The sequence below is a fragment of the Pipistrellus kuhlii genome, unplaced genomic scaffold (assembly GCF_014108245.1).
Source record: "Pipistrellus kuhlii isolate mPipKuh1 unplaced genomic scaffold, mPipKuh1.p scaffold_m20_p_3, whole genome shotgun sequence".
NCBI classification, from domain to species: Eukaryota; Metazoa; Chordata; class Mammalia; order Chiroptera; family Vespertilionidae; genus Pipistrellus; species Pipistrellus kuhlii.
The window spans coordinates 172,771,394-172,799,133 of record NW_023425529.1 but is presented as its reverse complement, the minus strand read 5'-3'; the positions used below and the strand labels follow the sequence as shown (position 1 = coordinate 172,799,133).

Below are 27,740 nucleotides of genomic sequence, written 5' to 3'. Positions count from 1 at the left end.
GCTCACAGAAGTGAATAAATTCAAAATTTTATTTGTACAGTAGTCTGACATTTAGTTAATCAGATTTTTCATGATAAATGTTACATTATTTAAGTAGTATGGATTTATAACAGAAGCAGCAAACATAATTTATATGAGACATCTTAAAATCAAACACACTTGTAAAATTGTCTTTTAACTTTGGAAAGGAGGCTTGAGTGACAGGAATGCCAAAATGAAATATGTATAGGACCTGGTCAGACACTTGGACTTGCACATTCAAAGTGAAAGTTGGCAAAAGCTTGCCTAAACTCATTCTGAGGGACAAAGTTCAGCCTCGTTAAAAGCTGATCAGTCAGACCTGTAACTTTTAAAAAATTTTCAGAGAGAGAAAAAGAGAGGAGGGGAGGAGGGAGAGAGAAACATCAATCTGTTGCCCCTCGCACATACCCTGACCCAGGATCGACCGGTAACCAGGTTTGTGCTCTGACTGGGAATCCATCCTGCCACCTTTTGGTGTACAGAAACATCCCTCCAACCAACTGAGCCACACAGGCTAGGGACAAATAGGAAATTTTAATTTTAAGGAAAGTTTTAAAATAAAGGAGAAGCCACCATCTTTGTCTTAACCTATTTAATTTAAAACCTGGCTTATTTAGTTTCTAAAGCCAAAATAAGTATAGAGGTAACACTGAGTTTTCCTTAGTCACTTATTAGTAATCAGAGAATTTTGATGCTAATCAACCGACCTTACTCATATCTAGTAGGTTTCTTTTTTGCCTTCTTTCTCCTCCAACTGTATTATAGTTGGTAATCTCAATGAATTAAATTATGTATTTGAATTTCTCCCTCTTCTTTTAGAATGATGACCCCCCCAAGGTCATGGATTGCATTTTATTAATATTTTTTTCCTAGAAAAGTGCTTGGATCGGAATGAACATTTAATAATGATAAATAAGAGTGATGATTTTTTAAAATTGAGATCTCTTTTATGTCAGGCCTCGTTTTTAGCATTTTATGTGAGAGTGATCTAATTTAATCTTTAGAGTAACTAATAAATGTTAGGTACTATTATCTACTGTGTTTCAATACTGGGATTTCATAGGAACTCTCTGGCATGAAATGTGACCAATGATGGATAGTCATGCACTGAATCTCACTAGAAATGTGTTGATCTATCTCCTGATGGCTCATCGAAGAGATAAAGTTAAAAGTATTGTTAAAGAAAAATGGAACGGCTCTTTTTTGGGGGTGTTACCATTACAGATGGTTATGAGTGATAGTCTTGAGGACAGGTAATAGAAAGTATTCAATTTTTCTGAGGAATAATAATATATAAACGTTTCCTCCTTACACTCTACTAATATGTATTCCCGCTCTTCTTAGTAATGATTTTTGGTGTTAGCTGATGCAATTTATGCTTGTGTTTTTGTATGAACCAAATAGTTTGATTTCATTATTTGTTCTTTCTGTAATACATATCCTGAGTGAAGAAGGTAATATTGACTTAGATGAAGTTATTTCTTCTTTTTGAACTTTATTTCCCCCATTTATTTCTTTTTCTTCTTTTAATAGGTATTACTCTGATTGCTGTGGATGAGGCTCACTGTATTTCTGAGTGGGGTCATGATTTTAGAAACTCATTCAGGGAGTTGGGGTCTCTAAAGGCAGCATTCCCATTGGTAAGCTGAATCCCACTAGAAATTGGACTTGCACATCGTCCTCTAGTATTTGTCTCTTCATTTGCTAGGTTCTAGGTTCCAGCTACCCTCTTCTTGATTTTCTGCAATCATGCCAAGCATGCTCCTCTGTTAGGGCTTTGTTCCTGCTCTTCCCTGTCCCTGAACATTTCACCCAGGTAATTCACGTCGTGTGATCCCGTAACTTCTCTCAGGTCTTTGCTGAAATATTACTTATTTAGGCTTCCTAGGCCACCATAGGAAAAATCTGAAATTAACCCCTCCTCCAACATTCAATATTTCTCATATTTCTTCGTTATTTTTAATAGCACTATCACTGCTTATTATATTTTATCGTCTGAGGGTCTCCACTAGAATATTCTTTATGAGGAGGAATTTTGGTGGGTTGGTTTATGAAATCTAGAACAGTATATGGCATATTTTGGGTGCTCCATAAATAATTGGGTAAATGAATAAATGAATCAGATGTGGAAGCTGATAATCAGATAAGTAATTTTCTCCCACAGATAGTGAGTAGTAGAGTTGGGCAGTAGCTACACAGTGGGACACTGCTAATTTCTAAAGCAAACAATTTAAAAAGAAATATAAAACTTAGTTTCTGCCCTAAAATAGCTCATAATCCAGTAAAGATTAGATTCATACCTATAAAAACAGAAGCAATGGCACCAAACAATCAATGTTATGTGGAACGGTATGAATGATATAGAAAGATCAATAGTGTTAATGGTACATGTATAGAAAAAGAAGATATTTGTATGATGAAAGTCAGTAAGCCAGTGTACCTTAACACTGCTTTCCAGTAATTTAGAATGGTTTTAAAAAATAAGCTTTTGGAAACTAAGAAGATTGCTTTCTGTAGTCCTTTGAATCTAGAAGGATTGTGTTAGAGGAGTTAAGTATTCTATGCAGCTCTTAAACACATTTTAGTGTTGAATTTAAGTTTTTTATTATGTCTCTCTTTGTATTCCATTGAAAAATTTTCATTTCTTAGTATGTTTCAGTATATAGCACAGAGTGTTTGTCAAGCAATGGCTACGAAATCTTTTTCCCCCAGTGTTTTCCTGAATCCTTTTTATTAGCTAAGTGGTGAGAAATGCCACCTGGTGGTTGTGGGACTCCCATTTTCCTCACTCTTCTCAGTGTTTTTTTATTCTTCCCAATGTAATTACACTGGGGCAACTGGAGCAAACCTGCAATGCTTCACACCATTATTATTTCAATAAATTCAAAAAATAGCAAAGAAATCACTAAACTGTTTAGTATAAAGATTCCAATTTGGAGAGTCAGACATAGTGAGTCTCTGAAAGAGCAGCCAGGCAGAAAGCTCTACATCAGTCTTAAAATCCCATGAAGTCCAAATAAGAGAACTTGTGAGATCCAGCAGACGTGGTGGTCCTTTCCATTACTTTCTTCCCCATCCTTTCACAAACATAAGTGTATAGTACACACTCAGTAACTAATTAGAATGAATGAATGAAGCAGGAGAATGTTAATAGACGGGGATCTCCCGGAACGGGTCTGCCTCAGACCAACTCCAGTGTGTGCAGGAAAAATTTCACAAAAGGAGTCCCGGTGATTTTGAGAGCACATTTATTAAAGCTGGGGTCAGTGAAACTAAGGAAGAGCTTAAGGTAGAAGAAATAACAGGAGAGAGTAGTGCCTTGCTTTGGCTTTTTAGAAATGTTATAGGAAAGAAGTGAGCCAAGGCGAGGCTGCTGTTGGCTCAGTGGGAAGGTCATAGTGAAAGAAGTGAGACACTGAGTTCCGTGGCAAATCAGAGAAGAGAGGGCCTTGGAGACAGGTTCAGGTGGAAGCCCAGGCTCTCCCTGCTGCTCCCCTGATTGTAAGTCTTGTGGGGGCCCTTAGATTTTAAGAGAACGAAAAAAAAAAGTTGACGTCTGAGAAAGGTCCTGGGTATACTTCAGAGAGAATCCACACTGGCATCTGTAGTCTTGAGGGTTTTTATATCTTTTCTGTGGTTGAGAAACTTAGGGAGGGAGAGTTTCAGAAGAATATTCATCAGCTTTTTGGGTGCGTGTTTAATATGTTGATGCATCAGAATGAGCATATAGGGGAGTTTGGGATTAGTTTTTGGTTGGCTTTACTGTTTTACTTTTATCTTAGGTCTGTCTGGCTTGAATCAGGTTTTTGTTATTTGTTTCCCAGACTTCATCTGTCCTTGGGTTTGGCTGGTACAACTCGCATTAATTGGGTCTCTGTCCTTTATCTCTCCAACCAGAGTAATTTAAGATATTTGTTCTCTGGTTAGGGAGGAAAGGTAGAATCTATTTGTTTTCAAGTGTCCAAGGAAGATAAGGTTTTGCTGTCTGTAAGTTGTTCAAATTGTTTGGTTTTGTTAAATTATTTTGTCTCAGTTTCCCCATTCCTCTTGCTTAGGAATTTTCCTAGCTTCTTATTGTCCTGCTTTAGTGTTATGGAGTTAGAATTAGCAACATGACCCAAATTTAGAAGCAGATGGAATAGTCTCTGAATCTATAGTTGTATACCATTGAAGCATATGACTAAGTCATTCCTAAATTTATAGTCACAAGATTAATTTCTGTTGTGTTGCTTGTTTTAACAAAACTCAACACTTAGTACCAAGGAAACATTTTTGCCAGCTTGAAGAAGAATAAGAGTTTTATGAGTTAAGAACTTCATATAGGTGACAGAATAATTATCACCCAACCCAATTTGCTTTTGACAATTAAAGGGTACAAGCTATCATTAATTATGTCATGATAACAGCATAAACTGGGAGCGTCCCAGCAAACCAGGATGTATGGTCATCTTTCTCATAACCAATCTATATATTATTTTTAAGCTTCATCCTCGTTTATAAATTTTAAATGTCATAAAGCACAACAATCTTCTAAGAGGAAAGATTCTATTCATTTCTGAAGTGAAAGTAAATAACTGTTGTTTAGTTTAATATATTGCATTACTTTATTTTTTTTTGTAGAAGCAACATTCTTTAAAAAAATTTTAAAAATATTTTTTAAATTTATTTTTATTTTTTATTGATTATGATATCATAATTGTCCTCATCTCCCCATTCTCACTCCAAACCCCTCCCCACGTATGCCTCCACCCCCCTGTTGTCCATGACCACTGGTTAGGCTTATATGCATGCATTCAAGTCCTTTGGTTGATTTCTCTCCCTTTCCCCATCCTCCCCTACTATCCCTCTGAGGTTTGAGAGTCTGATCGATGCTTTCCTGTCTCTGGGTCTGTTTTTGTTCATCAGTTTGTGTTGCTCATTATTTCCCCTAGATGTGTGAGATCATGTGCTACAAGAAATACACTTGTAAGAACCGAGAATGAGACCAGCCATAATGATTATGCTGAGAGACAAATGAATCAGTCTATAGTGAGTTTCTTTCTGGGCCAAACAGTTCTTTTGAGTCCCAATTTCAATGTCAAACAGTTCCTTATTTGTACATGTCAGCAATGATATTTCAGTTCTAGATGGTGGACAAATGGTGGTGATGCAGGTCCGACCGTCTCTGGTTTGGTCCTGGGCATCCTTCAGTGACTCACAGCTGCTGTCTGCTAGTGTGGCAAGGCATTGTCAAGCGTCTTCCCTTTCTGGACTGTTTCTCTTCTGTCTTCATGGCTGGAGCAGTCCTATCAATTCCTCTCTTGCAGGAATCCACATGGTCCTGGAGTTGTTTTCTGAAAATATACATATTCTTGACCAAAAGTTAATAAAGGAATATTTTCTATAAATTTGACTTGAGATCCTTTTTCATTTTTTGTCCAAATGATTTTTTTCTGGCTTGTTTTGACATCATATGTGTTTTTCATGGGTGTTTTCTTATTAGCATTACAACTGAAAGTTAATTATCTAAAAGTACAAATTTTCTAGATGTAATTTACTTACAGGATCTTTTTCCTTACATGATATTCTTCTACTATCACCCCCTTTTTTTATTTTATTTAAATATTAGGAGGCTTTTGGAAATTTTATAATGTAGTCTTGATAGCTTTTACATTTTAATTTTTGCGCTAAAATATGACTGTTTTAGATGCATTACATGTTGCGAAATTTTGCTATGAGATAAACTGCCAATAAAGATTTTTGTTAATACTTTAGGAACAGCTTTTTTACATTACAATCCATTTTTCTAGGATATTCGCTTATTTCAATTAGCCAATTTAAATTACTCTGAAAACTTGACTACTATTCTACTGTCAAACTCAACACTCTACCAACAATCTAATTTCACCCTGTGTATATTAGTGGAAAGGATTATTTGCCTTCTTAAGTAGACCCTAAGCATTTCTGGGACTGGGCTGGATTTGGATATTGAGAACCTGCTTCCTCTTATCATGGCTACAAGACATCTCAAACAAGTCTTGTTGCGGTGAGAGGACAGCTGCTCTTGGCCAATTCTCTGTCTGTTAACTGGGTCCTGATTTGAGCTGTGCATGGGAAGCGAAGCAGCCATTGGGGCAGGAGACCTCCCTCAGAAGGGGTGAAGGTTCAGGCCCCTGCATAGTTGTGGGGATAAGGTCTGTGCCCCACCTCTGTTGACTTCCAAGTTTTCTCCTGATGGCCCCTCTGCAACTGTGCCTATCTTAGGTTGTTCCTTCCCTGAGGAATCTTACCTGTCTCTGGCTAACCAGTCATCCTCTGGGAAGCAACATTCTTAACTGTGACCCTTTAGAATCTTAGAGATAGAAGACTGAGTTTATTGTGATATATTTTTTTTTTCCATTGTTAGCAGGTCACTTGAATAGGGATTTTCTAGTGGCAAAGTCGGAATTTTTGTTATAAGAGTCTAACATCATGTTGCTAGCACTCTCTGTCTCCTGTTTTGATGAAAAAACTGAGGCCGAGAGAAGTTAGCCCTTGCCAAAGTAGTGGCAAATCAGGGAGTAGTGTCCAGGGTTCTGAAGCTCTTGTATAGAATTCTTTTTACTTGTTGCAATAACAGTAATGGCTGAAGCTTTTTGAGTGCTTACTGTGCACCATGCTCATGCATTATGTACAGGCATAATTATGGAGAGCGGCTACAGTGTTTGGACAGGTTCAAGCCTTGGACTAATGAGAAGAAACAGCCTTCTCATGGCCACATGCAAGTCCCAGCTTGGAGGGCAGAGCCCTCCCAGCACAATACTAGCCAACAGCTGTAGTTGTAAGCTTCAGCCTATGGTCTGAACACGTGGCCCCATGTGCCTAGGTGATATGGGCTGCAAGTAAACAAAGCTCGATCTGGTGCATGTAATGGAGTAGGATTGAAACTCATGGGAATGTTATAAACATCTTGACCACTCCCTTACTTTGTCTCGTGGCATCTGGCTGTAAAATAAAGACACGGCTTATAGTCCGTGGCACTGTCGCTAGCTCTCCACCAGAGAGGACAGCGTCCCACCAAGACCCAGCTTTCATTCTCTTGTCTGTCTTTTCTCAGTCCTTCACCGTCCCCCTCAGGTTCACCCTTGGCTGTGGCACACATAATACGCTTTATTTCATTTGGGCTTCACAATAACTTCATGAGATTGTTGCTATTATTTGTAGCCATTTTATAGGCGAGGAAACCAAAGTTCAGAGAGTGAAACCAACAGCTCAAAATCTCACATCTAGTTAGTGGCAAAGGCAGGATCTTAACTCAGCAACTGATTCTAAGCCAGAGTTTTTCACTAATGTGCTGCTATTTTGCCTGATTTTTCTGTTAACTTCTTCAAGAAGTGTCATGTTTCATACTTCTTCCTTATTTTCAGACATACCTTGCCCATCCACTCATGTATTTATTTAGAACCAAACTAAGCCCTCTTATAGTTTTTATCCTGAAAACTTCTTTATCTGTATAGCAGTTAAACCCCAGGTATTTTATTAATGCATTTATAAATTGTTTCAATAAAACACTTCAGTTGATGAAAATGCTTTGTTCCTGTATTGGCGAGAATGTGCATGTCTCAAGAATGCCTAATATTTAAACTTTTCTTATTCTTAGTTTTATATTTGATATCAATATTTTTATTTTATATATGTTTGATTAGAAAAACTAACTTCTTTATAAATTGGCCTATTCATCTCCAAACTGTTAGGCTGGTATTCTTTAAATTCAGAGAACTGTGTGATTGCAAACCAGAAATCAATAAGTTAATTTGGGGCTTACTGTTTTAAATAATTTAAGGATAGGGAATGCAAAAATGCTATCACCTTGTCAATTGGTTTTGATACACTTTTTCCATTAAAAAAAATGACTCCCAAACCTACTTGGTATTTTTTACATGAGCTTTGAGATAATTTTTTATTAGAGCTATTTTGATTATAAAAGTAGTTTTTAATAAATTGTTTTTCAAATTCTATAAGTGCTTTTTAATAAATTGCACATACATTTTTACTTATTAGTACATAAAAGAGAATTGCTTAAACTGATTTTTGAAGTATTGTAGTTGTGTATCTGAGAGCAATTTTTTGAGGATATTGTTTAATGTATCTGTAGTGGGCCAAAAGAGTATTTCAAAAGTCCTGACCAGGTAGCCCAGTTGGTTGGAGTGTCATCCTGATATGCTAAGGTTGTGGGTTCGATCCTTGGTCAGGGCACATACAGAAATAAACTATTAAAGACCAATGAATGCATAAATAGAGTGGAACAACAAATCGATGTTCCCTTTCTCTTAATAAAAAAAAGAATATTTCATGAAAGTTGTATTCTTGGTTATAGAACAGTTGGTGATTTAGGAACAACTTTAAGACCCAGTCCATTTTTTTCTGAGTATGAAATAATAGCATAGTTTATTATAACTCCCTATGAGAATAGGGACCAAAATGTTAAATCTAGTTTTGTGGGAGGTATGTTGTTATAACTTCTTCAGAATTTCTGAAAGATTATGTATTCATATTTTTCCTGGTATGTGCTGTGCCTCCAGCTTTGGCTGCTAATCCAGTCAAAACGTTGGTACTGAGCTGAAAATAGAACATGACTTGGTTGCTCAAGGAACCAATTAATAATACATGTTTCATTTTATGCATTTTTCTTATTTATAGTATGTCATGATTTACTTAGTGAAATTGGAAGGAGGATATTCAGGTCATTGAGAGCTTTGCTACTAGAGTTGAGAAGCTCTAAGCTTATATATTTAATATCAGAGACAAAAAAAGATTCATTGCTTTGCATAGTTAGATTTCCAGTGAATTTGTGAATTTGTGAATTACAGATTAATAAAAAGACTTAACAGAACCCCCGCTTATAGCAGCACAGTTAAAAATACATATAATAAAGAATAACAAAAATAAAAGAATAACATGCTAATTGACCATATCGTTGTGATGCCCATCAGCCAATCAGGAGTGAGTATGCAAATTAACCCAACAAAGATGGTAGGTTAATTTGCGTATGCAACTGCCTATTGGCCAGGGGCGGGGCGAGACACACCACTCAGCTGCTCTGGACTCTGGGCAGCATGGGAAGGTGGAAAGGGGGCTCTGGGCCGGAGTAGAAAGGTGGATCCAGCCAGAGCCAAGGTGGTGCTGGCAGCCAGGGAAAGGAAGGTCCATTTCTGCACGAATCTTTGTGCATTGGACTTCTAGTTAAAAAAAAAGAAGAAGAAGAAGAAGTAGATAGCTAGTAAGAAGCCTTAATTTAATAAGGCAAGGTAGACTACATTTTGAAATCTAATGGATTTAGTATATTATTTAAATTATTCATGAATTAAAAAAAAAAAGTATTTTAGAGGCCGAGGAATGCATAAGTAGAAAGTTTCTTTCCTTCTCAAAAAAAGTTAATTTGAAAGTTGCGTTTTAAACACTTTTTTTTGTTATTGTTTCACAGTGTCTTTGTAAAAAGGCAGTACAATTTTTAGGAATTAATGAGCTCTCTCCTTTTTGAAAAATTGATGAACTTCATCAGGTTCCAATAGTTGCTCTCACTGCTACTGCAAGTTCCTCTATCCGGGAAGACATTGTCCGCTGCTTAAACCTGAAGAATCCTCAGATTACTTGTACTGGTTTTGATAGACCAAACTTGTTTTTAGAAGTTGGACGAAAAACTGGAAACATCCTTCATGATCTGAAGCAATTTCTTGTCCAAAAAACAAGGTGAGGATTTCATGGTTGATAAATTTTGGTAACTTTTTAAAAAAATATTTTATTTTTTTTACTATTTCTTTCTAAGATGCATTTAACCCACTTCAAATTCTACTTAGCTTTGGTTCAAATCAAGTGTGGCTTATAGGATCAAGACAGTGACTGAGATAAAGTCAATTTTTTCAAAAATATATATTTTATTGATTTTTTTACAGAGAGGAAGGGAGAAGGATAGAAAGTTAGAAACATCGATGAGAAAGTAACATCGATCAGCTGCCTCCTGCACACCCCCTACTGGGGATGTGCCTTTGACCAGAATCAAACCGGGATCCCTGAGTCTGCAGGCAGAGAGACACTCTATCCATTGAGCAAAACTGGTTTTGGCGATAAAATCAATTTTTGAAGTAAGAAGTGAATTCTTTTAATATTTTTATACTTCAGGCTGTTGCTTGAACAGGACATGCACTTTTTTAAATGAATTTTTTATATGTCTTTATTGATTTGAGAGAGAGAGGAAGGAAGGCGGGGGAAGAGAGAGGAATATCGATTGGCTGCCTCTTGCACACACCCCCTGTTGGGGATTGAGCCTGCTACCCAGCCTTGTGCCCTGACCAGGAATTGAACCCTCGACTTCCTGGTGCATGTGACCATACTCAACCAACTGAGCCACAGTTGGATATAACCTCTTAATAATTGATAAGTAAACACAAAAACAAATGAGTCTCATATCTGAATTTAATCTATTTCACTAATTATATGACAAACTTGAGTTTTAGGGAATTTTTTAAAGTCATCTTATAATAAACACTTTTGCGACTATATCATGTGTAATGTTCTATTCTAGGCACTTTATGTGAATGACCTTCCTCCTCCTTAGTGTTCCTTGTTGCATTCTCTATACAATTTTCAAATTTGTCATCTGAAAGTATATCCCCAAATTTTTATGTTCTTTTCTGGTGGCTCCCTCTTGCCTGTGAACTAGAGACTAGACTCCTTAATCTAACATTCAAGCCCATCCAAGATTTTGATATTTAATGGGACAGTGGTTTTTCTAAAAGCAAATTAAGTAGGATTTTGTACTTCATTTTCAGTCCTCCAAGAAGGGTAATTGTAGCAGGGAACCATTGGGAGTCAGAATGATTTCTATAGATCCTAGGCAAATAGAAGCTTTCCTCTTAATGAGCACTGAGATGAGGGTATTAAAACTTCAAAGTATTGCTTTTTATTTCCATTTTCTTTCCTTCATTTAATTCTGCCATTTTAAAAAAATCAGTATTCACATTTTTTCTATTCATGATACATTTAAGTTAGATAGCTAAGCCTCTCTCACCTCTCTACTTTAATGGAAGATAGATTTACCCCCCCCCCTTAGGAAATTGTAAGGGAATAACAGCCTTTATTAAATATTTGGCAAAGTAATGAATCCGTTTGTATTAGAAATTTTTACTCTTTGATTTTTTTCTGCTGTATAAGTTCAAATTTTTATGTATTCTACTTACTAAAAATTTAAAAAGTGATACATAGTATTAGTTTGAACAATTTAGATACATATAAACTCAAAAGTACTTCAGTCTTAATCTCATTTCTCAGTTGTAATCACCATTGATATTTTGTCGTTCAGCTTTATAAACTTTCCTATGTCTGTACTGTGCAGATATGCACTTTTAGTTTTTAGTGTTATTAAATTTATGCAGTATTTCACAATAGATCCATTTTTTATTGTTTTTGTTCCTTTAAGTATCTTTGCTATCTTTTTGTATATTGTGTTTTCTTAAATTAGGTCTTAATGTATAGGATATTACAATATCCACATTTTAATAAACAGTCTTTTTTCTTAAAAATGCCTAAGTGAGATTTTTTTCACATTAAAAATAATTTGTAGAAGTAAAATTTGTATTTTATCTCACTCCATAAAGTTATCTGTAATGAGTTTTTTATATGGAAGCCCCATTTGGTCACTATTAAAAATTTCTTTGAGTAGATTATTCAGTAATACTCTGTAATTACTCACTAATTTTCCCTCTTCTACTTATGTTTTTATTTTGCCATAGTCCTTCTTGAAAGTTTTATATACATTTAAATGTTTTAAAATATTTTTATTGATTTTAGAGAGAAAGGGAGAGGGAGAGGAAGATAGAAATATCAATGATGAGAGAGAACCATTGTCCAGCTACCTCCTGCATGCCCCACTCTGGGAATTGAGCTTGCAACCCAGGAATGTGACCTGACTGGGAATGGAACCATAACTTCCTGGTTCATAGGTTAATGCTCAACCACGGAGCCACACTGGTCGGGCTACAAATAATTTTTTAATGTTTGCTTAGTATTTTATAGTTGAATGTTATAATAATGAACATTTAGATTATTTTCCATTATTATACTTTTGCTATGAATATTTGTGTTTATGTATCTTTTAGCCAAGGTGTAAATAAATTTGTAAAATAGGTTACTAAACTTGAAATTGTTTTAAAGGATATATGTATTAGAAATTAACCTTTCCTAAATCTAAAATAGAACATTCTTTTTATATTAATTAAGTCATCATAAATGAGTGTATTTATGGAAGTGAATGTATTTATGGAAATGAATATATTAAGGAATTAAATAAGTCTAAGGAAATCATTATTAACACTTTTAGAAAATAAGCACAGGTTTTTAAAATAGACCTTCTAATAAATGTCTATGACAGTCATAGTTTCAAGATTATTAATAAATACTTCTTTGAATTATAAAAATGATTTCTTAATATTATAAGAGTGCTTTTGCTTTTTCTGTAAACATAGAAACTCAATTTTATGGTCATAACAGAGAGTAAGAATAATGTATTATACATTTTATTTACTCTCCTGTGTTACCTTATGTAAATGAAGACTAATTGTTAAACTAGTGCTTTGTATTTCCAAAAGTATGGGAATTGCATTTCCAATCATTTCTAAGTTTTTTATCAAGGCTTCTGCTTAAATAAATAAACTTGTCTCTGGTTTTAATTTAGACAAAAACTGAGTCAAAGGTGTTTAGGGCTTAACATAATTCATTTCCACATTTGACCCACCGTAATGTTTTAGATTTAAGTGTAGTTATATATATCATTGTTTTCTTTATGCTTTCTCCTTTAGGTCTTTTACTAAAAGGAAAATTAAATTAAAATTTTAATTAAAATGAAATTTAAAAGTTAAAAAGGGAAAATTAAATAAGATCAAATTTAAACTAATCTGAATCATGCATATATATATTTGTTCTTATGTTCTTTTTTTTTTTTAGTTATGCTTGGGAATTTGAAGGTCCAACTATCATCTACTGCCCTTCCAGGAAAATGACAGAACAAGTTACAGTTGAACTTAGGAAACTGAACGTAGCCTGTGGAACATACCATGCAGGCATGAATGCTAGTTCAAGGAAAGAGGTTCATCATAAGTTCATGAGAGATGAAATTCAGGTGAAGATCGATCATCATTACTCTCTATCCTCCATAGTGGTAACATATTCCTCTATTTACCAAATGCCTTCTTTGCATTGAGCATAAAACAGCTCTAATAAAGGGAATCAGAGTTTAATGTGGGAAGCTAGCTATGTGAACAAACTATTGCAGACTAGTATGGCTAGCAGCCTGTACATGGTGCTTAGGTGCACAGAGGAGGGAACACTAGCTGTTTAGTAGGTTAAGTAATGGGGATGGTCCACCCAGGAAGAAGATATTTGAGAAGAGTCTGAACAAATAGAAGTTTGTCAAGTGTGCAAGGCCAGTAGGTGAAGAGGGAAAAGGAATTGGTTATAGGATTCCAGGAAGGAGGGCGAGCATGTGCAAAGCCTTGTGAAAAGAGAGTGCAAGAAATTGTAAATAGTTCAGAATGGTTGGAGAGAAAGACAGTGTGGAGTAGGTATGGCTTAGAGCAGTGGTTCTCAACCTTTCTAATGCCGCGACCCTTTAATACAGTTCCTCATGTTGTGGTGACCCCCAATCATAAAATAATTTTCGTTATAATTACTTCATAAGTGTAATTTTGCTATTGTTATGAGTTATAATGTAAATATCTGTGTTTTCCAATGGTCTTAGGCGACCTTGCTAGCGGTTCTCAACCTGTGGGTCATGATAACAGTGTTAGAAAACTAACTGAACAGCTAGTGACCCATAAGTTGAGAACCACTGAGGTAGAGCCTAAAACCATCGGAAAACACAGATATTTACATTTTTTCTTTCTGATTATTCATAACCAAATCTAACCACCTTTAGGTGTAGATTTGCATTTTTAGTCTATGATCATTTATTTTTACTTTTAATCCCAACTTTTATTTTTATGTCCTTTTGTATTTTATTTGTGCTTTCAAGATGGCTTGAATTTCTTAACTTTCTAAAATGAGGTTGTGAATTAATTATTTGATAAAATATCTTTATTTACACCTGAGAGAATAGGTTGATCTCATCTAAGATTAGTATCATATGATGAAAATTAAATCTTAAAAGTTCTCTACACACACAAGTGAACTATGTGAGATGATGAATGTGTTAAATAACCTTATTATAATTATTTAACAATAGGTATGTGTATCACACCATCACATTGTACATCTTACACAATGTTATATGTCAATTATATCTCAGTAAAGCTGGAAAAATTGAATAAGACATAACATTTAAAAAATAAAATGAGCCGAAACCGGTTTGGCTCAGTGGTAGAGCGTCAGTCTGCGGACTGAAGGGTCCCAGGTTCGATTCCGGTCAAGGGCATGTACATTGGTTGTGGGCACATCTCCAGTAGGGGGTGTGCAAGAGGCAGCTGACCGATATTTCTCTCTCATTGATGTTTCTAGCTCTTTATCTCTCCCCCTTCCTCTCCGTAAAAAAATCAATAAAATACATTAAAAAAAAAAACTTTAAAAAATAAAATGAGAATGATGTTGCTTATTTACTCTTAAATTTAGCAAAATTGTCTAGTTTTAATCACTCAAAGCTTTTTCTTAACATATTTCCATACCTATATTTTTCTCTCACCTTTATTGTTCAGCATTTTCTTTTTATTTGCTAATGTTGGTCCATATTAATACATTCTAAATGGCATTTTAATTTTTATCAGTTATGCATGTACATTTAGAACTAAATAGCTCTGCAGCTCTACAATGAAAGCATCAGCCCCTCATTCCTTCTATGTATTTCTAACCTCATTTCCTACCAATATTAACTTAAAGCTTTTGATTAGTCAATATATATTCAAATATATATACATAATTATTTCTCTGTAAATTATTTTTATTGCTAAGCCATACAGTATATTATATAATAGTTACTTTTCTTGTGCAACTTCCTGTATTATTAATACTTTTTAAAAATCTTTAGTTTTTTTGTGTTCTTGTCATGAATTCTTCTCTTAAATTTCTCTAATTATGTAAATCTTCATACTAAAGTATATCAGCTGTTTTACCAGTTTTATCCTTTTAAAGATGCACAGATAAATTCATGTTTTATTTTATAATTTCTAATGAGTTGCTGCCGTTCATTTTAGAACACTGTTAGAAAATATTACATATTATGCAATCGAGTAAAGACTTTTGAAACTTCATAATAACACAAAAGTCTCATTTAATATAATAATTATTTTAAGATCCTCTTTTGTGACTTGTACTTATCGCTAAAGAGAAAAACCACTTTTTATTTGTATAGCGAGGAAACAAGTTCTATTTTATGCTCACTAATCCTTAATCTGTAAATTGGGTGGGTAATCTTTTAATCTGTAAGTGATTGGTTAAAATCATAAGTTCAGTTTTACGCCAAGGACTTTAGCTAATGAACTAATTATTCTTATTAAAAGGTAAAAATGTAAGATTTTAGTTCTGCTAAATGTTTGTCAAACTCTGCTGTTATTTATTCTCAGTGTGTCGTAGCTACCATAGCTTTTGGAATGGGCATTAATAAAGCGGACGTTCGCAAAGTCATCCATTATGGTGCACCGAAGGAAATGGAATCTTATTACCAGGAGATAGGGAGAGCTGGCCGGGATGGACTTCAAAGTTCTTGTCACCTGCTCTGGACTCCAGCAGACCTTTCCTTAAATAGGTAAAACCATGTATTGCTTCCACACTTGCAGGTTTCTTTCCTTTCTTTCCATATGAGCTTTGAAAGCATTTGAGGCAGCACCAAAATTTTCAAATAATGTACTTAAGTGCATTTAAATAGAAACAGAGGACATCTAAGAACGTTTGTGGTAAGTGCTGCCACCCAGAGGAGATGACCTATTTTAGTCAGATCTTACTTAGTGTGAAGAATTAACTAAATCAGGACTCTACAGGGAATGTAACATAGATCCCATGTAATAGTTGTGCACCGATGAGCTATTTATTTTTCCTCAGGTGCTCTCAAGTTTTGATTTGTCTTTAGCCACAGTTTATTTCAGAAACCATTAACTTTGTTATTGTTTTTTTTCATCCCATGTTGCTGATTCCAAATGACTTCTGCTCATCCCTACTTGGATAGCTTTACTATTTGTTTCTTTTATTACAATAGTTCTGTGAGAGCATGCCAGCTGCCCTTGACAGCATGTGATAATCATATTGTTCATTACTGACTATCATGAAAAAAATTTAAGTGTTTAGTTTTTAAATACAGGAAAACCATTCTATATAAATACTAAACAGCTATTTTGTTGGTACTTAAGTTCTGTGAAATTTATATTGGAAAGGAAAACTTCACCTTGCAAAATTTTTCAGGGCAGGGTTTAGCAACTGATTCTCTCAACCATAGGGGAGAAAATTTTAGGAAAAAAAAAACTATGTGGTAACTGATGGGCCTGCCAAGATGAAGAATTTTCAAAATGCACCTCCATGTAGCTGGATAAATTGAGCTATTGAATGGACATATTATCTCATTTTATTAAAATTATGAGAATACCTATCCAACCCAGTTTTAATTTATTCATCATTTAACAATGCCCCCCTTTTAGTGTCCACTGTGCCCCAAGCATTAAGCTTCCTGATGGGGATACAGTGATAAATAAAAGCAGATATGGTACCTGTTTTCATAGAGCTTACAGTGTAATAGGAATGGCAGATCCTAATCAAAGAATCATATAACTATAGATACATAGGGTGCATTTTACTATTCTCTTTTTCTGTTTGAAAATTTCAATAATCAGAACGGTTGTTTTAAAGTATCGTGCAAATATGTGTAAAATTACAATTACGTTAAGTGCTGTGAAGGAAAGTTGCATTGAGTAGTGAGTATATAATGGGAGGTGTTTGCAAGTTGAAAAGGCCAGGAAAGCTCTCCTTCAGGAAGTGATAGGGTAAGTTGAGATCTGAAAGAAGAATGAAGGATTAATTAGGTATAAAAATGTTTGCTATAAATGTTAAGCTCTTCCTTTTACTAGTAAGAGTAATCATGAGCTTTTGTTGTTTAACATAGAATCAATAAAACTATCCTCTTAAACAGGACAATTACTATTTTCCACTCGACACTAGTGTCCATGTAAATTAACAGGGATAGAACACAGCTCTGCATGCTACTAGTAAGTTTGGGATTGTATCTAACATAACTTGATTCCTGTAGGTTCTTATTTTATTAGGACATTATGCTGAAGTGCAGAAGACAGCCTGAGTTCTGTTTTGTAGCTTTGCAGGCTTACCAATGGAGATAGCTCCTATTTTTCTGGGTTTTAAAAGATACTTTAAATGTTTTTTGTTAGTTATTTCATTGAGACTTAACAGGAAGTAACAGAGATTAGTAGTCTTTAGGGTATATGGTTGTTCTTTGCATCCACCCTAAAGGAAATAAAACTAGGGTTAATCAGACAAAGCAAAAAGTTTTCGAATAAATTAAGTTGCTGGTTCTCAATTGAAAAAGTCACTGTAATTCACAGAATGTTTAGAATCCTATGAGAGAAGAAACTTGTCCAGCCATCATAGTAAATATGTAATTTTATATTTCTTACTGAAGAAGCCATACCATTGACAAAGTCTCAGTGTCTGCATTTGCCATTATTTAAACAGTCAAACCCAATAGATACTATGTATTGTAACTTTTAAGGAAATAATTTGCAAATTAATCTCATTTCTTCCACGGGCTGTAACTGATTCCTATTTACAGTATTGTTTTGTAGAAATTTTCTTTTTTTTAACTTGTTTTTGTTCTGTAGGATTTTATATTTTACATATTGTAATAGTCCCAAAAGAAAAGTATTTATTTGATTTGATGTTAGAGACTCATAATTTTATTTTCTAAAATTTCTTATTGATTGACACTAGAAAGCCAGGAAAGTCCTGAGAAGACACTGAGAAGATTAAATGTAGATCATCTGAACCAAATATAAGAGTGAATCTAGTTCTTAGAGTGTAGGCATTTTTCTTTGTTCTTTCTGAGAAGGAGATAAGCTAAATAAACTAAAGCAAAAGCTCTAATTTTTAGCCCATGATGTAGGAAGAATGAGATTAGATGCTAAACTAGGAATGAGAGTCAACAGTTTGAAGAGACTCTTAGGAAATTGCAGGCATACCTTGTTTTATTGCACTTAGCTTCATTGTGCTTCACAGAGGTTGCTTCTTTTACAAAACTGAAAGCAAGACCCTCCCCCAGCAAAAATATTATGAAAGACTTTATTGTGATACTTGTTCTATTGAGGTGTCCTGGAACTAATGCTGCGATATCTCCAGCGTATGCCTGTATGTGGAAGGGTGGTTAAGTGGTGTCAAATGATAAGAATGTTTTTGAATAAGACATCACTTGTGTGTTCAGACTTTGCAGAAATCCGTTAACTGGTGTCATCCTTGAGAGTTGTACAGAGGTATTATTATCAGTCAGAAGTTTGGATAGTCAAGATATGAGTAAGTGAGGTCATGAGTGAGGTTTAGATGACGATCAGTATAATCACCTAGATCTTATGGGTAAATCATTGTTTCCTTTTAAATACCCAAAACATATTCAACTCAAACTTCTATTTATTCTTGGAAAAATGTCTTGGAAAGATATGCAATATATTTAGGAGATTGTCATCATCTGATATCTGCTATTCGTAGAATTTCTTCACAGAAGACTGGAAGAAACAGTCAGGATGAGTGATAGCCACATTAACTTAAACACAAATGTCTTTGGAGTTATTAACCATTTAAAATAAATTTAATATTATAGAAAACACATCAGTTTTAGTTGTTTGAGGAAGGAACTTAATTTCGATACTTTACTGGTATCCCATAATAATGCCCTATAATACAAAGAGAAATCCTCTGAAGAGCTAAAAGAAATATAGTTTCATGTTTGGATAATGAGCCTCTTTTATTTTTTAATTTTTAATTTTTATTTTTTAAAATATATTTTATTGTGTTCTTTTTTTTTTTTTTTTACAGAGAGGAAGGGAGAGGGATAGAGAGCTAGAAACATCGATGAGAGAAAAGCATAGACCAGCTGCCTCCTGCATACCCCCTACCAGGGATGTGCCCGCAACCAAGGTATATGCCCTTGACCAGAATCAAACCTGGGACCTTTTAGTCCGCAGACCAACGCTCATGAGCCTTTTAGTATTCTTTACATAGCTTTTTTAGTTTCTCCTGTAAAATAAATGAAAAATAATTTTTAACTGGGAAAAGGTGAAAATTCATACATAGTAGAAGAATTACCCAAAAGCATGTAGCATATAAATCAAAATGAAAAACTTTAGGGTTTATAAACAATTTTCAAAGATAGCTAAAAATTAATTCTTGGACACAGGTAGAATTCTTTCAAAAATAATTTTCATAAAAAATCAGAAAAATGCTCGCTTCTTGTGAAGGGAATTGACTGGCGGGGGGCACATAACTTTCTGGAATGATAGAAGTGGTCTTTGTCTTGACAGGGGTGTGGAATAATAAAATAACTACATAACTAAAAAACAAAATCACTAATGCAAATTTACATATTCCTGTGATATTTTTAATTGACAGGCATCGCCTTAATGAGATACATAATGAAAAGTTTCGATTATACAAATTAAAGATGATGGCAAAGATGCAAAAATATCTCCATTCCAGCAGATGTAGGCGAAAGTATGTATTATTTATTTTATATCAGTTAATTACATAGATTTATGGGTGATGCTCTTTTAAGAAAAAAATTTGCAAATCGATTAGAAGTATTTAGAAAGAATATTTTGTTGGTGTTGAATATGTGCTAATTTTTTAATGCAACTTTCTTTTTGCCTCAGTAAACTGAAGCAAAATAATGAGGTCCCAGGTGAATCGATTAATGATGATTTCATCTCATTATTTTCAGCAATGAATTTAACATATATGTTTTTGTTCTTTTATTTAATTTTAAATCTTCTCTTGGGTAGACTCATCTTGTCTCATTTTGAAGACAAACAACTACGAAAGGCCTCGTTGGGTATTATGGGAACTGAAATATGCTGTGATAATTGCAAATTCAGGTAAATATTTCTTCTCTAAATGAACATTCTAAAAGTTTGTTTCTCTTTCTTTGCAAATAATTTTAATTTAATTTTTGTTAATAACTATGTGAATTATAGTTATCTATATATTTTTATTTTTAAATGTATTTTTATTTATTGGAGAGAGAGAGAGATAGAAACATCAATGAGATTGATACTTCAATTGGCTGCCTCCTTCACTGCCCTCTACTGGGGATTGATCCTGAATCCCCGAGCATGTGCCCTGACCAGGATTCGAACTGGCAACTTCTTGGTGCATGGGTTGATGGTCAACTACAAACCACACCAGCTGGGCATGCATTATAGTTTTTTAAAACAAATTTTAAAAAAGATATTTAAATAGATGACAAAGCAAACAATATTAAGAGTATTTTGTTTTATAAATAGACAAACCAATAAAGTGGAAGACCTAAATCTAAACATAGCAACAGTTACATTAAATGTAAATGTCTAAAACATCATTTAAAGGCTGACATTCTTAGAATTGGTTTAAAAATATGACCCAACTAAGAACATTATCAGAGGTAAATAAGGACTTTACCTGATGATAAAAGCATCAGTCTACCAATGTATCAGTCAGGGTTCTTCAGAGAAACACATCAAACACATCACACACACACACACTTTGTAGGAATTGGCAAGCTGGCAGGCTGGAAAATTGGGCAGGATTTCTTTGTTAACAATCTTGAACCACAATACCTTGTTTTCCAGCAAAACTCATTTTTTTCCCTCCAAGATCTTCATCTGATTGGATGAGACCCCCCTCACATTACCAAAGGGAATCTCCTTTATTCAAAACTGATTATAAATATTAATCACATCTAAAAATACTTCTGTAGCAACATCTACATTAGCGTTTGACCAAACAAGCGGGTACCAGAGCCTACCAAGTTGACACATAAAGTTAGTCATCATATCCAAGAACACGAAATCCCCATTGGATATATATTTAACAAAAGAACTAACAGAATGAATGGAGAAATAAATCCATAATTACAAGTGACTTCAATCTCTTCTCTTGCTAATTAATAGAACTAGTAGACAAAATCAGTAAGAAGATAGGAGAAATGAATAGGAGAAGATAGGAGAAGTGAATAGGACTGCCAACAGACTGGATCTAATTAACTTCTATAGAACCCTCCACCTGACAGCAGCAGATACACATTCTTTTCAGGTGCTGATGGAACATTCATAAACACAGGCCATCTTCGGGGTAAAAAAAAACCCATAACAAATTTAGATTATAAAATATATGGCATGTAGTTAAAGCAATCCTGAGAAGGAAAGTTGGAACATTAAATACTTAGAATAAAAGTTTCCGATCAGTAATTAAGCTCCAATCTTAAGAAGCAAATAAACAAAGCTAGCTAAAAGGAAGCAAAAGGAAGGAAATAAGAAAGATAAGATTGGAAGTCAATGAAATAGAAAACAGGAAAACAATTGAGAAAACCAATAACTCCAAAGCTCATTATTTGAAAAGATCAATAAAATTGATAAACACTTATAACAAAAAAACAAAACAAAAACAGGAGGCACAGATTACCAATATCAGGAATGAAAGGGATTTTGCTACAGACCCAGCAGACATAAATAATAATAATAAGGAAACACTGTGAGTAACTCAGTGCACGAGATGAGATGGAGTAATTCCTGATAACCTAAAGCTAATGAAACTTACAGTGAAATAGATAACCTGAATAATCATGCAGCTGTTAAAGAAATTGGATCCTTGTTTAAAAAGACCTCTGAAAATAAATTCCTTAGCCCAGTGGTCTGCAAACTTGTTAGTCAACAGAGCCAAATATCAACAGTACAATAATAGAAATTTCTTTTGAGAGCCGAAAACCGACTTCTGCACATGGGCCACCAAGTTTCAGTCGCACTGTATGTGCACCGCACGTGGTATTTTGTGGAAGAGCCACACTTAAGATGCCAGAGAACTGCATGTGGCTCGCGAGCTGTGGTACACTGCCTTAGCTCAAATGGTTTGAACAGCAAATTATACCAACATTTACAAGGAGAAGAAATGCCATTTCTGCAGTATGATTTCATTTATATGATATTCTCCTAAACATAAGACTATACTATTGATGAAGAAAATTGATTGTCAGAGGTTTTAGGAAGGGAAAGGAATGATTACAAAGGAATGGCACAAGGGAGTATTTTACAATGATGAATTATGTCCTGATTATGGTGGTAACAGCTGTGGGGGGTGGTTAGATGAGTCTATACATTTGACTCCTTGGATGTGTTTAAATTTGTAAATTTAACTGAATATTAGTTGAAAAATATAGTAAAAACAAATGATACACCTAGTTGAATTAACTGTATACCTAGGTGTGGTAACTATATTACTGTTAGACAAAATAAGTATTTTTTAGGATGGAGATTTCTCTCTGTAGCAATAAATGGTTCCTTCACCAAAGGAATAGTCTTGTTCTGTGGACCTTAAAAAACAACAACTCTCAAATGTATAAAGCACAAATTGACAGAACAGCGGGAAGGAATCAACAAATCCACCATCAAAATAGGAGTCTGATATAAAATTGTAATTATTGGTAGGTTAAGCAGCCAAAACAGCAAAAATTGTTGAAAATTTGGTCAACATAGAAACAAGTTTGATTTATCAGACACCTTATACCAAGCAATTAGAGCACTGTGTCTCAAACACTTTCTTCATGCCTACATAGTTCATGATAATAACCTGCATAGCACCGGAGGCTCGTTGACCCCTAAGGTCTGAGTGATTAACCTTTCAGCTTACCTATATCCATTTGCAGCACACTGGTTGGGAAGCACTGAATTAGAGACTACACTTCTTACACATACATGGAATATTTATTAAAAAAATCAACTATGTATTAGAGCAGGGGTTGACAAGCTATGGATATGGGCCATGCCCTTTTGTTTATGTATTATTTACGGCTGTTTTGCACTGTTTGAGCTGAGTAGAGACCATATGGGTCACAAAGCCTAAACTGTTTACTCTTTGACCCTTAAAAAAAAAGTTTTCTGACACGTGTACCAGACTACAGCACGTCTCAAACGCTTTCAATTTGTTGGAATCAAACACACCACATTTCTCCACAATGCAATTGAATTAGAGGATAAGCAAATTCTCACTCGTTTTGAAAATTGAAAATGACACTTTAACTTATCGATCAAAGGAAATCTAAAACTGGAAATTAAAATATTCTTAAAACTTCGTGATAATTACAATTATGTACATTAAAACTTGTAAGGCCCTGGCTGGTGTTGCTCAGTTGGTTAGGTATCATCCCATATACCAGAGGTTGCTGGTTCCATTCTCAGTTGGGGCACATGCTTGGTTTCAGGCTCCATCCCCAAGAGGGGCATGCAGCAGGTAGCCAATCATTGTGTCTCTTTCTCTCTTTCCCTCTCCATCTTCTATCTCTAAAATCAATAAAAAAGTATTTTTTTAAAACTTGTATGAAGTAGCATCAGGGGTACTTTGTGGGAATTTTAAATACTTATCTTGGAAGACAAATTAAGTATGCTACTACAGAAGCTAGGAGTATAAACAAGTCTTTTTTCCCTTAAGCATATTATAGCTGGGATACTGAATATATTCTTATTGCTATTTCAAAGATATTTATTATACAGAAAGCAACTGAATTAGGTAGTTGAACATTATTATTAGATTTTTCTCTAAGGAGTCCTTTTGCTCTCAGTCTACTTGAAAGGATTCACATTTGTACTAATGATAACTTCAAATCTACCTGAAGGATGGCTTAGGAATTTCACTTCTAAAAAGAACTTAAATAATAAGTTTATCATCCATGTGTCATAGTTTACAGTCATCAGAGTTTAAACTAAAAATTTATTTCAAAATTTGTTTTTAAGTTAAAACATTTTTTTATACCAAACCTCTTTTTCCAACAAAACCTAACATGGAAGTCCAATCTATAATAATAAAAGCATAATATCCTAATTAGACTGGAGGTCCTTCCAGATGTCCTTCCAGATGAAGCCGCTAAGAAAGCCCAGGTCTTGGGTGCCTACCAGCAGCCAGAGGGAAACCCAGGTCCCACTGTCAGAGGCAAGCTGGTGCTGGCAGCTGGGGGAAGGAAGGCCTACTCTTGTATGAATTTTGTCCATCGGGCTTCTAGTATATACTAGAGGGTAATAATATGCTATTTAGAGTGAGAGACCTTCCGGACAAAGTCATGGTGGCAGGGCTGAGGCAGAGGTGGTTAGGGGCAATCAGGCCAGGAGGGGAGGGCAGTTGGGGGTGATCAGGCTGGTGGGGGGTCAGTTGGGGGCAAGCAGGATGGTATGGGTGGCAGTTGGGAGTGACAGGCTGGTGGGGGTGCAGTTAGGGGTGAGCAGGCCAGCGGGCCGGGGGGGGGGGTAGTTGGGGGAGAGTAGGCTGGCAGGCAGAGTGGTTAAGGGCAATCAGGCAGGCAGGCAGGTGAGTGGTTAGGAGCCAGCAGGCCCAGATTACGAGAGGGATGTCTAACTGCCGGTTTAGGCCCTATCCCGAGGGGTCCCAGATTGGAGAGGGTGCAGGCCGGGCTGAGGGGCACCTGCCCTATGCACAAATTTTGTGCACTGGGCCACTAGTATTTATATAATAAATAATGCGAGCTCTTCTAGCTGTAATTCTGCTCTCTTGATTGCTTGAACTTCCCCTTCTGTTTTTGGTCTGAGGAGCTTCCTTTGAAACTTGGGTTCTAGGGCACTAGGGTTGAGAACCATCAGTATAATATATCTGTAATGCTATATTATAGTTTGCATTTCATATTTTATCTACTTCACATGCTCTTGGCTGTAATGAACTTTATAGCTTCTGAAACAGGTGGCACATTTGTGATATTTGTTTACTTGGCTAATTATTACACTAACATATTATTTTTATTTAGATTGTATAATTGCCTTTCCATTGATGACTCAGATGATGTGCCACAGGACTTTGGTCCACAAGCATTCCAGCTTTTATCTGCCGTGAACATCTTGGGAGAAATATTTGGAGTTGGGGTTCCAATTTTATTTCTCCAAGGATCTGTAAGTATATCTATGAATCACCTTCATAGTTCTCCTATTATACTTTTCTTCAGAGGTTTGCTGCATTTTGACTGTAGCTTTGGCTTTAGAAGAGGTATTAGAAACTCAGAGAGTCATATTAAGTTCCAGTTAAGGATCACATTCATTACTCTTGACAAAAGCTGTGTGTATCATATCTACTGCTGTTTTCATATGTCAAGCTGATTTTCAGCTCTGAACCCAGGCTTGAAGCAAGTTTATTACATCGCAGTTGGATAATCCCTAGGCTGGTTTTTCTTAGAATAATTTTAAAAAGTTAACTTTCATTGTGTCAAGGGACAAGTAGAACAAAATTGTATCTTTTGGTGTCCTGGAAAGTAGTAAATTATTTGAGTAAAACTTTAATATCAGCAGTTATTTGTAAAAGCAGTATTTGGCAGTATATTTTTTCTTTCTTTTTATTCTGTTTCTTATCAGAAGTACTTAGAATTCCAAGCAAGTTTTTTCTTTTCTTTCATTTTACCAATACTTAAATAATCAATTCAGCTATTTTTTTTTTATTAATGTGCCAATATTATGCTGACAATTACAGGTAAACATGAGTAAGTCACGACCCTTGCAATTAAAGAGCTTGTTGGTAGTCCTTGTTTATGTGATTTTATCCTTGATTTAGAAGTTGGTAGAGCAAAGCTAAGTATTATATGTTTATATTAGTTGAATAAATCAAAAGTGAGATAAAATCCTTTGCAAAGATGTATATTTATTAAAAATGTACTTAAAAGTAGAGATTAAAACTCTCACTTTATATATAGAATTAAAAAAATAATTTAGGTAAGCATTTATTTTTTAAATATCTGAATGCTTCATGTAAATATTTTCTGAGTTTTTATTTTGCTTAGAAAGGGACATGTTAAATTAGTCATAAATACTATTAATGAAATACGTTAAAAACATGTTAACTTTTTGGATACTTATGCTTTTTGATTCTGAATGGAGTTAAAAGTTTGCTTTAAATGACAATTAGATTAGAAATTTATTAATAGTGTGCTTAAAGAACTTGGTTTTAGCTAGTATGAGTTCTTTTAATAGAAAGAATTTAAGTTGCAAAGGATAGATTAAATATAATTGAGATCTATGAAAATATCTTCTGTCTCTGTCATTTTCAAAACCTGTGTATCCCAATTGAATGTATAATTTATAAAAATTATCCTTGTTATAGTTTGGTTTAACCCAGTAGTATCCAGTGTCAACAAATAAGTGTAAGTGGGCTCCTAGACAAACTTGTGCTGGTCACAAGAGGGATCAGATTTCACCTATTATTTGAAAACCAAGTCATTCTGCTTATACCGACAGTCTCTTCTGGGAGTCCTCAAATTAAGAAGTTTGTTCTTAGTGAAATTTTATATTACCCTTGCTAGGTAAAGGTGTAAACTTTTTAAAAAGTTCTCCTTAATGAAAATTTGTAGACATTAACTACAGTGAAAATAAGGCAAGTTTTTTTTCCCCTTCCATTTCAGTGATCTTGATATTGTTTTAAAATTCATAATTGTAATCCCTTTGGGAATTTAGTAAATTGTCCACCTTAATGAATTTAGGCAAAATTAATACATTTGTATATAATTTTGATCTGTAAGATGATAAATTTCTTAAACTGAGAATTCTAGGAATTTATTTAAAGAGATAATATTTGTGCATATTTACATCTGAATACAGACAAAAATGTGAAAATGTTGAATGACAGGCTGTACCTGTTTCTAAAACTTCAGATTGCATTTTACATTGAAATGTTTTGAAAACACCTATTGACGTGTTCAAGGGCTGAATGTTTTGAAACATGAATACACCATAAAATACAATGTTTATATGAGAAAGCTCATAGTCACTCAATTTACTGGGTACCTTTAATTAAATAGCTCATAAAATTGTTGATACGATTTTACAACAGAATAGTCCACCATGAGCTGTTGTTTCTTCTCTGATCGAGAAGCAATTTGTCAATTTTAGAAGCTGCCGATACAGCACCTGACCTCACATAGCACTGAACAAGGGAGCTGTAACAACCAGGATGATTCTACTTCTCTTCCTCTGGGAACCATCCCAAACCTGCTGTGTGTGATCTGTGTCAACAAAATGGATGCTTCTTGGTACTTAGGAAGCTAGCAGCTGTGTGCTAGATTCTTGCTAACACTTTCTTGTGAAAAGCAAATGGCTCTACAGTCATGCACCTGCAGAAACAGCAGATGAGTTACCTACCCTCACTTTTCTGCTTGCAGATGTCACGTAAATGCTTCTGATTAGTGGAACTTAAGTTATATTCAGAACCCTAGCTGGAAGGGAGATTGAGAAATAGTATTTGCAACTTCCCAGATTCTGTGTTAGAAGTTTCAGGGGCCAGGTTAGAATAACCCTTGAATTACCATCTGCCATGTACACCACATGTACATTAGATAGCAATTTTTCCTAAAACCCCATGTTCCTTTACTACTGTATACATTTGAAAGTAATATTTAAATGTGTGGGATGAATAAAAGAGGTAGTAAGAGGGCAGAGTAGCTGGAATAGTACTTTATAGGGAGTGAAGGTGGGTGAGGCACCTCCATTGAGGGACATGGCAGA

At 34.8% G+C, this 27,740-nt stretch overlaps 1 protein-coding gene across 7 annotated transcripts in view; it reads left to right on the top strand.

Annotated features, from left to right (window-relative positions):
• WRN (WRN RecQ like helicase) overlaps positions 1 to 27,740 on the top strand; it is a 120,684-nt gene that overhangs the window by 57,600 nt on the left and 35,344 nt on the right. For all 7 annotated transcript variants that reach the window (XM_045588900.1, XM_036458243.2, XM_036458242.2 and 4 more), the window contains 7 exons: positions 1,555 to 1,661; positions 9,542 to 9,729; positions 12,979 to 13,153; positions 15,585 to 15,766; positions 19,618 to 19,719; positions 20,007 to 20,099; positions 25,004 to 25,145. In XM_045588900.1, coding sequence (XP_045444856.1) covers positions 1,555 to 1,661; positions 9,542 to 9,729; positions 12,979 to 13,153; positions 15,585 to 15,766; positions 19,618 to 19,719; positions 20,007 to 20,099; positions 25,004 to 25,145 — 989 coding nt within the window. The remainder of the gene's footprint in view (positions 1 to 1,554; positions 1,662 to 9,541; positions 9,730 to 12,978; positions 13,154 to 15,584; positions 15,767 to 19,617; positions 19,720 to 20,006; positions 20,100 to 25,003; positions 25,146 to 27,740) is intronic.